General features: G+C 34.4%; 2 protein-coding genes across 2 annotated transcripts; both read left to right on the top strand.

Moving 5' to 3' along the window:
* The first annotated feature begins 1,516 nt into the window (after positions 1–1,516).
* Positions 1,517–2,083, top strand: LOC110271211 (uncharacterized). Its single transcript, XM_021121636.2, has one exon. It carries the CDS (start codon positions 1,517–1,519, stop codon positions 2,081–2,083), a length of 567 nt encoding a protein of 188 aa, XP_020977295.2.
* A 1,240-nt stretch (positions 2,084–3,323) lies between these two features.
* On the top strand, positions 3,324–9,699 carry LOC148569130 (uncharacterized). Its single transcript, XM_088484902.1, is given in 3 exon segments — positions 3,324–3,865; positions 7,387–7,751; positions 9,335–9,699. Coding segments are annotated over 3 exon segments (1,272 nt in total).
* The last annotated feature ends 880 nt before the right edge of the window (positions 9,700–10,579 follow it).

Below are 10,579 nucleotides of genomic sequence, written 5' to 3'. Positions count from 1 at the left end.
CTTTTCATTATTTCAGCTTATGATTTGCATGCTTCATAATGAAAAAGTGTAATATACATTTATGTGTCTATGAAATTAGAAACTATGATCATAGGGTTAGGTATATTTCATCTTCAGAAACTTTGACAAATCCTAAACCCCATGTTAGCTTGTATGTAATTATGTATTATATTGATCCATGTCAATTCATATAATATACACATCAATGAAACAAGCTAAGTTATTAATTATCTTTTTCTTTTCTTGTTTGAAAGCAATATAATTTAATTTCTTTGTTGCTTTTCTCAAGTTATTTGGATTTCGCCCTATTTTTCTTTTGTGTTTAATTTCCTGAACACACGCATATACTAGTTCCTTTGTCCTCATATAAGTTATTTAATGAATAAAATCTAAAAGGGTAAACATACAGTCATACATCGCTATACTAGTGATGAATCACACTAATGTTATCTTATATATAATAATTTTATTACTTTGAAGTACACAGCTGGGTGGAAAAAAACAACGGTGTGTCAATATGATACTTCATTTATTTAATTCACCTACTTAACATTATTTCCGGTTTGACTGTTTGAGAATTTACTTACACTCATAAAATAGACTAAAATATACAAGGAGAAAAAAAATACACAAATATAATAATATCTACTATAAGTTCTTCATATGTTTTTTATAGATAGTCAATTATGTTTAAAAAAAATTACCTACTAAATTGATTATTCTATATTTTTATATAAATATATATGTATTGTTTGATATATTTTTAATGTATATTTTATATTTTAATATGTATTTTATATAAATATTAATTTAGTACTAATTTTTTTATACATACACGTAGTATAATTAATTGATAATTAAGTCTATTTGGTTTATAGACTATAGATACAAATTAAATATTTTGTTAAGAATTTAATTTTAATATGTTGATAGTATAAAATATTTTATATATTATCTAATTATATCCATATATATTTTTTTAGATGATTATTTATTTAATAATGTAAAAAAAATTTCTGAGATAAAAATACATAATTTGCAATAAAAAATATTGTATGTACACTAAAATTTAATTACTAAATTAATTATGTATTTGTATATGAATATAATATATATGTTATTCAACTCATTTTAAAATTTATATTTTAATATGTATTTTATATAAATAATTAATTTAATAATTAATTTTTATATATATCTAATATATTTAATTATTTATACAACTATATTAGATATATATTAAAATTAATTATTAAAATTAAATTAATTATTATATATAAATATATAATTTTATTTATTTTTAATTATATTTTGTATTTTAATATAATATATATTTTATTTTAATGATTTATTTTGATAACTAATTTTAGTAGTGTGTGTTATAATGGGTCTAAAATATCTTTAATTTACACTAGCACATAAAATGCACTAAGAGTTGGCATGCATTCTTTTGTGTGTAGATTCATACATATCAAGGAGAGACCCAAAAAAAAAAAAAAAAAAAAAACCCAAAGCCATGGGAAAAGGGTGTGTAATATCCCTAGTCATACTTTCAATTTTCATAGCAATAGCAGGGACATTAGTTGTCCTAGGATTCACAGTGTACAAACCACAAGAGCCCAAAATCCACGTGGACAACATCAACTTGGACAACATGAAGTTTGCCTTCAACGTATTCCAAATAAAGTTTGACTTCAACGTGACGTTGACCGCTGACGTCACCGTACAAAACCCTAACAAGATTGGATTCAAGATTTCAGACACAAGTGCAACTCTCAACTATAGAGGTGTTAAGGTTGGAGAAGCACCTATTCCATCTCAAGAGATAGCACCAAAAGAGACAAAGAAATTCAACGTAACCCTAACTGTCATGACAGCAGCTTTGTTGTCTCATCCTATGATATTCAACGATGTCACAAAGAACCAATTGCCACTCACGGTTGTGTTGGATATTCCTGGTCAAGTTGAGATCTTGGGCATCATCAAGGTCAACGTTCATGTTCAAACTTATTGTGATATTCTCATCGATATTCTCCAGAAAAGACTCGCCAGCCAAAGATGCAAATCCACCACCAATATATGATGTTTTTCTTATTTTGTGTAAATCAACATTTCCGGGCTATATATTGAAAGATTATATTTTCCTCACTCTTTCATATATACTATGTTTATATTTTTCTTTTGTGGTAAAAGACAATTTTTTTTCATCTTCCATCACTTTTTTATAAAGGAGAATTTTCTGGTACTTAAAGCATTTATGTCAAATTTGTTTAAAATGTGATGAAAAGTTAAAACGTGGCATCCATTCTTTGTATTTGTGTCAATCAAATAAATTACTGTAAAAATTTACTTGCGATTACCTATCTTCACGTGAAGTTGATATTTGAAAACCAATAAATAATTTAATAAATTTAACTAATTTATTATCTAACGTTCAACTAACTTCACATGAAATTATAAATATTGTAAAAGACACTTTTTATAAATCATTCAAAAATGATATATATAACATATACATAGTGTTGCATATTATTATGATAGAAACTTAACTTGCACAAAAGATTAGAAGTCACGTGTAATTAGTTAGGATTGCTAGGCTTATATGTTTAACTAATATCAGAGTTTCATTCTTTTTTTTTTTTTTTTGTAAAATTTAGTTTAGTTTCTGATATAAAAGAAAATTTTACTCTCCTTCTTTTAGGTTCTGATGTAATCTCAGCTCTCACTTTATATCAATTCTTCTTCTTCAACGATGATTCTCATAAATTCAACATGGTGCGATGAGTGATTGCAGTAACAACCTTTATGAATACACCTCTCTAGCTCCTTCAATTTTCATGTTCTTTTTTTCGTTTTTTTTTTCCTTCAAAATCAAGAACCCAAAACTAAATTTGTCCCATTCTTCTCTTCGATCTAATTCCTCTCCTCCTCTCTTGAACCCTAAAATAGAGTTTGATGAGATCTGGTTTTGGTTAGCAAAATCACCAACGCTAAGCCACATTTTCCAATCAACGGATCAAAAGTGGGAGCTCTGAATATACAATTTCTCAAATTTATTAATACCTTCTTCCTTTCTTATACACGGAATTATGGATACTCCTCAAGCTCCTCCAATTACAGTGACTCAGAATCAGCTTGATCTGAATGTTCTAGCATAATTAGTTGCTCAAGTCAATTCCATTCAAGCTGCTACATCAAAACCCCCAATAAATCCCATCACAGATCCTGCAAGTCCGTTCTTTTTTCATCCTGGCGAGAATCTAGGTACTCCATTCATCCCTGTTACTTTGGATAACAAGAACTATGGATCTTGGTCAAGATGGATGAAGATAGCTCTGCAATCGAAGAATAAATTTGTTTTCGTTGATGGCTCCCTTCCAAAGCCGGATGAGAACGATCCCACTCATCATGCCTGGGAACGTCGCAATACCCTTGTAGTAATAGTCTCTTGGCTCCACCTCTCTCTCAGCCTAGATATACGCAATAGCGTCATTTGGAACGGTGTCGCTCACAGCATTTGGGAAGAACTCAAAAAGCGCTTCTATCAAGGAGATGTGTTCTGCATTGCTGAATTCGAAGAAGACCTCTTCTCATTAAGACAGCGTGATTTGGAACTTACACCCTATTTCACAAAGTTGCGAGGAATTTAGGAGGAACTCGAAATTTTTTGACCCATCCCTTCATGCGTTTGCGGCACCAATTGTCCATGTGCATCCACAATTCGAGGATACAGAGATGACACATTTGTAGTTCGCTTCTTTCGTGGCTTAAATGAGCAATATTCAACTGTCCGATCAAGCATCATGCTCATGCAGCCATTGCCATCGATTGACACCACCTTTTCATTGCTTATGCAACAAGAAAGGTAATTTCTTGCACTACAAGAAAAACGGGACTTAGCAGCCACAAATTGCAGGCATTTTTTCAAATTGCCGCAAATTGGTTGAATTGGTGCGGTTCTTATTGCATAAATAAGCTCCGCTCCAATTAATTTGACTTGAGGCGGTTTTGGGCCCCAACCGTAGTAAATAACCTTGTGTGGGTGGGGGAGGGGTTTCGTTTCACTAAAATACCCAAACCCAAACAAAAATTAATAGGCATCTTCACCTTTTGCACGAACCCCAGCAGAGCACGGCGCCAATCACTGGTCTCCTTCCCCCGCCATCGTGAATCTTTCCTCCGTCAGTTCCAGCCATCACGCCGGTGTCGTCGTTCTTCCCAATCACTGGTCTCCTCCCTCCGCCGTGTAGCTCCCGCGCGCGAAGGTAACGGGGAAGGGGTCGTCGAAGTCTTCTACTTCCGCCGTGCATGTCCGTGACATCGTCGGCAGCCTTTGGGAGAATATGTTTAAGATGTAAAATTGAAGTTGTGAGAAATGTCAGTATTTGAGAGAATATACAAAATAAAATAAAAAAATAACTAGTATTTGAGAATATGTAAAATTCAAATTACAGTACAAGAATGAGAGAGCTATATGTATGGGCTCGAATATAAGGGTTATGAACTATCCAACTAAATAGGGAAGCACCAACAATTAGAGTGCAATCTTAACTAACATAGTTAACCAAATAATAATCATAATGACTAACATACTCTTAACACTCCGCTCAAACTTACGTGGGGAGATATACTCTAAGTTTTGATATTATGATATGATACTAAAATAATTTGCCTCACACAAACTATTTCATAAATCTCTTATATCCTCTATTTGTTGTTGTCTTTGGGAATCTTTTGGGTTGAGACTCATGTCATGTCTTTGTATATATTGATTCTTAAGATGGTAATATGCTACAAGATTCTCTATCTTATGTGTTTTTGGGAGTTCCTTTTTGATCAATTGAACCATGTCTCATTATTACATTATTAAGTAGTGCATTGCTTGTTAAGTTTTAACATCATTTGATTTAAGATTACTCCATGGCCTATGAATTAGAAGAAAAGAATTTGAGGTGTATTATTACACTATTGTATGCTCATGTTTTTGCATTTTTGAAGCTTAATTTTTCTATTGTAATTTACCCCTTTTGGCAATGAGAAAAAAAATACACTATTTTCTTGGTTGCTGTTGTTGATGGCAAAAGCTCTGTAATGTATTACACAAGTCTAGAAATATAACTGGTTTAGTAGCTAATGCCTGAAAAAAAATGAAAAGGTGTCAAGATTAGTAGCATTCATGTTATTCTTATAATCAATCCTAGTTCTAGTTCTGCCTTCTAGATGGATTTTAGCCTAAACCTCTGTGTTCAAAGAAAATGAAAAAAAGACTACCGACTTTCCATTTTTCAATATTCAGTTTTATCTAAGTATGACATACATCTTTTGTTCTTTTAAGTGTGATACTTCTGAAATATTTGTTTGCTGCATAGCTTGGAGGTGGTTACTAACTTATTATCAACAAGCAAGGCTTTATCTTTTGAATGCTAAGGTGCTTGTCATTACTCCAGCTATATTGCTCAGAAGTTTGAGGCACAATTTTCTTAAACTTGATATGATTAAGCTTTTAATAATGGACGAGTGCCATCATGCTAAGGGTAGCGACCCTTATGCCTGCATAATGAAAGTAAGTTTATGATATTAGCCATTTGTTGTAATATTGATCATTTTGATTTATTAAATACGACAGAAATAAATTTGAGATTTTTTCTTTAAATAAAATAATTAAAACCAATCTCAACAAGCTGGTGTAATTTGGTGAAATAATTTGCTGTCACCTTTGCAGGATTTGATTTAATTTCATGCAGGAGCTCTATTATAGGGAATTAAACTCTTTATCTTTGACCTCCCTTGAATTTTTGGGATGACTGCATCTCCGATTAAGTTAAAAGGTATACAACTATAATATTCTTGTCGAATAAATGACCATTTGTACCCATAAAAGATGAAAACGCTGACATATGTACCCACACTAGATCGAAACTAAACTTGTACCCACGCAAGATGTCCTTCGTGTGACAAAAGTAGTTTTCGATCTAGTGTGGGTACATATGTCAGCGTTTTCATCTTTTATGGGTACAAATGGTTATTTACTCTATTTTTGTCTCTCTTAGCATTTCAATTTTTTTTAAATTTTATTTTATAAAAATAAGATAATCAATAATGTCACTTATTCTCTAATTTTGAACTTCCTTAACTTTTTTCCTTTTTCACTTTCTTGATCCAGTTGGAAATTCTGAATACACCTTCTCTATAAATATGCGTGACCTAATGGCTCTAATGGACTCAAAGGTTACTTTGGATTTTCTACCTCTAATATACACCCTGCCTATACTATGAATATTGACATTCCTTGAGGCCTTATATTGATGCTAGAATAATTTAATTCTATCTAATAACTCTCTTGAGTTTCATTTTAGTATTATCAGTTGATCTTGTAATGCACACTTTATGGATTATTTCAAAGTGGTTTGACTTTTAGAAAAAATTTTTAAATTTTATATAGTAGATTGTGGCAGTTTCAAACTGCCACAATTTTTTTTAAACCGGCGTGCAGGATAGCGGCGGTTATAAAACCGCCACAATTTTTTTAAAAAACCTATTTAACAAATAGCGGCGGTTCTGCAACCGCCACAAAAGCAATTATGTGATTTGCTGTGGTTGTGCCAGTAGGGGTGTCCGCAGATCGGATATGGCCGAAAATTCGATCCGATCCGCACAATTTTCATCGGATCGGATCGGATCGGATCGGATATGATATCCGCGCTTTTTAGTGCCAGATCCGATCTGCAAATGTGCGGATTGGATCGGATCGGATATCGGATATATCCGCATAATTAAACATTCTCTTTTTAATCATATTTCTATGTAAAAAAATTCAATAAAAATATTTCTTTTATACTTTTAAACTTATTTATTCCTAAAATATTTTTAATCAAACTCTTTCTAAATAACAAAAATAAAATAATACAATATATGAATAATAATTACTAACTAAAACAACAAACAAGTAAATATAATACCAAACATATATATTTATTTATTTTTCATTATTATTGTGCAGATCTGCAGATCCGCGGATCGGATATGCAGATGTAGAGCAGATATCCGCGATCCGATCCGATCAATTTGCGGATCGGATCGTATCCGCAATTTTCGGATCGGATGCGGATATTTACCACAGATCTGCAGATACGATCCGATCCATGAACACCCCTATATGCCAGTGGTTTTCCAAAACCTCCGCAAAATCAAATCTCCACCCCCTAATAGGCAACGCTTATGGAACCGCTGGAATTTCATTTCGCAGTGGTTAAAAAGCGCCGCAAATCCCTAAAAAACCGCCGCTATTCGGCGTGTCTCTTGTAGTGTTGGGACTGATTTGGTGGACTCCAAATAGTTGGTGAATGCGGTTCACAACTTTTCTGGAACTAATTCTTTCCGAGGTAGGAACCGAGGCAGAGATGGCCGCGGTGGCAAGGGCCGAAGTTATGGAGGACGAGGACACATCAAACAATGTTCTTTTTGTGGTAGGGAAGGGCATATAGTTGATCAATGCTACAAGAAACATGGCTTCCCTCCATATTTTAAAGCCAGAACAATCCCTACCATCAACAATATCACAGATGCTGCACATGATGATAAGCATGATGATTTTGTTGAGCTCTATCTGAAAGATGGTGGTAGTTCATCAGCCTTCTTCACTCAAGATAAAAAGAAAGCCTTGTTAGCTCTCCTACAACAAAATGTCTTCACAACTTCCCATACTTTGAATCAAGTATCGTATGCCATAGAAGTCCAATCTCCTTCTGAAGGTAACTCTATAGAATGCACTCTTAATTCATCACATTACACTGGCTCCTGGGTCATTGACACAGGTGCCACAGCTCCTGTCACTCATCACATTACTACATTCCACACATACAAAGCCATATGTCTAGTAAGAGTCAAATTACCAAATAAATGCATGGTCCTTGCTTCGATATCTGGCACAGTAAAATTTTCTGAACACTTGTACCTCACAGATGTTCTTTACTTACCTTCTTTTGTGCTAAATCTGATTTCAGTGTCAAAACTTATAGCTTACATTAACTGTCAATTCATTTTAACAAATTTGGCTGTGAGATACAGGATTACCCTACAATGAAGAGGATTGGAGCAGCTGAATTGAATGTAGGGCTGTATGCACTGCAAGCAAATTCATTAGATACTGCACAACATCACAGCATACATCTCACTACTCATTCAAACACAAGCACACACAATGACTCTTCCATCTTATGACATAATAGATTAGGTCATGTTCCTTTTTCTATTTTACACAATATTACACAATTGTATCCCAATTTATTGCACACAAAAATTAATAAAGCCATGATTATGTCTCCATGTGATAGTTGTCATTTTGCCAAGCACAAAAGAACTTCTTTTTCTCTGAGCACAACAAAAACTAAAAATATTTTTGAGCTGATCCATGTTGATATTTGGGGTCCAATATGCATCCCATCTACAAAAAGTTGTAGATATTTTCTTACTATTGTAGATGATTTTAGTAGGTTTACGTGGATCTTTCCTATGACACTAAAATCTGAGGCTTCTGCACTTGTACAAAATTTTATAAAATTGATTCGCGTTCAATTCAATAGTAACATGAAGTGTATTAGATCAGATAATGGTAAGGAATTCCAATTAAATCAATTTTACACTTCAAATGGAATTTTACATCAAACCTCATGTGTTGAGACTCCTCAACAAAATAGAATTGTAGAGTGCAAACACCAGCATATTTTACAAGTTGCTAGAGCTATATTATTTCACTCAGCAGTGCCTCAATGTTATTGGGATTTGGCGGCAACTTATGCAACCCAAATCATCAACCATATCCCTAGCAACTTGTTAAATAACAAAAATCTATTTGAAATTCTATATAATAAGCAAGCTGATTTAACACAATTTAAAGTTTTTTGACTTCATATCTACATTATCAGCAAATCAAAAGAAACTTGATGCATGAGCTAAGAAAGGAGTGTTCCTTGGATTTAAAGAGGGCACTAAAGGATTCTTAGTTTTGGATCTCCACACCAACAAACTTCATGTCTCAAGCGACATTACCTTTTATGAGCATAATTTTTCTTTCAAAACTAATAATCACTGTCCACAATCGTCACATTCACCTACTCATACTCAACCTGCAAGCACTCAATTTTCTAGTTTTCATGATGTTTTTTACTACTCCCAAACAACCCCTCAACAGCATCTGTGCCCCTCACTCAATTTTCACAGCCACACACACCTCTTCCACACACTTCACCAACACCACTTAGAAGATCTACAAGGGAAAGAAGGAGACCTGCATATTTAGAAAATTATCACTGCATGCATGCCTCTGTTGATTCAGCTTCCTCCTCATCCAAGTATCCGATTTCTAACTTCATGACATATCACAATCTATCTTCCACACACCACACATTATCAGTCAAAATTGCAACAAGTGTCAAACATACACATTATGAGGAAGTTGTGGCTGACCGTTGTTGGAAAGAGGCTGTCTCAGCTGAACTAAGTGCTCTTGAGACAAACAAGACATGGATTGTCACTACCTTACCTAAGGGCAAGAAAGCTATAGATTGCAAGTGGGTCTTCAAGTTGAAGCTCAAGCCAGACGAGACAATTGAGTGGCAAAAGCGCGTCTTATGGCAAAAGGGTATAATCAGAGGCAGGGATTTAATTTTTTTGACACCTATAACCCCGTGGCCAAGATGACAACATTGCGCATCCTTCTTGCTCTTGCACCTGCTAAACACTGGCATTTAAAGCAGTTGGACGTCAACACTGCTTTCCTCCAATGGGACCTTGACGAGGAAGTTTACATGAATGTCCCTCCTGGTCTCACAGTTTCACAACCTGATTCAGTGTGCAAGTTAACAAAATCCCTTTATGGCCTTAAACAGGCCAGTCGCCAATGGAATACAAAACTCACTTCGATGCTTCTTAGTCTTGGCTATTGCCAATCCAAGCATGACTACTCTCTATTCACCAAATTAGTTGATAGAAAATTCACTATTATATTAGTATACGTCGATGATTTGATCATCACGGGTAATGATTTAAGCACCATTTCAGCCACCAAGCAACAATTACATGATGCCTTCAAGATCAAAGACGTTGGTGATCTAAAATTTTTTCTTGGCCTTGAAATTGCATGAAGCAGTTCAGGTATTGCTGTTCATCAGCAAAAATATATGTTAGACTTGTTGAACGACTATGGAATGTTGGACTGCAAACCTGCCTCAACCCCCATGGAGTACGGTATGAAGCTAGCTAAGGACTCGGCTCCTTTCTTCACAGATGTAGCTGCCTATCGCAGTTTTATTGGGCACCTTGTATATCTCACTACCACGTGACCCGACATTTCCTTTGTGGTTGGAAAGCTCAGTCACTACCTTGATTGTCCCACCAGTTCTCACTATAACGCAGCCATTCGGGTCCTCAAATACCTCAAACAAGCCCCAGTAGCAGGTCTTTTTTTTCTACTTCCTCCGACATGCAACTCTCTGGCTATTCGGATGCAGACTAGGTAGCATGTCCTGACACTCGCAGGTCTGTTTCTGGGCATCGCTTCTATCTTGGCACCTCTCTCATT

The sequence above is a fragment of the Arachis ipaensis genome, chromosome B4, assembly GCF_059453495.1.
Source record: "Arachis ipaensis isolate K30076 ecotype BB chromosome B4, ASM5945349v1, whole genome shotgun sequence".
Taxonomy (NCBI): domain Eukaryota; kingdom Viridiplantae; phylum Streptophyta; class Magnoliopsida; order Fabales; family Fabaceae; genus Arachis; species Arachis ipaensis.
This window is presented reverse-complemented; position numbering and strand designations above follow the sequence as displayed.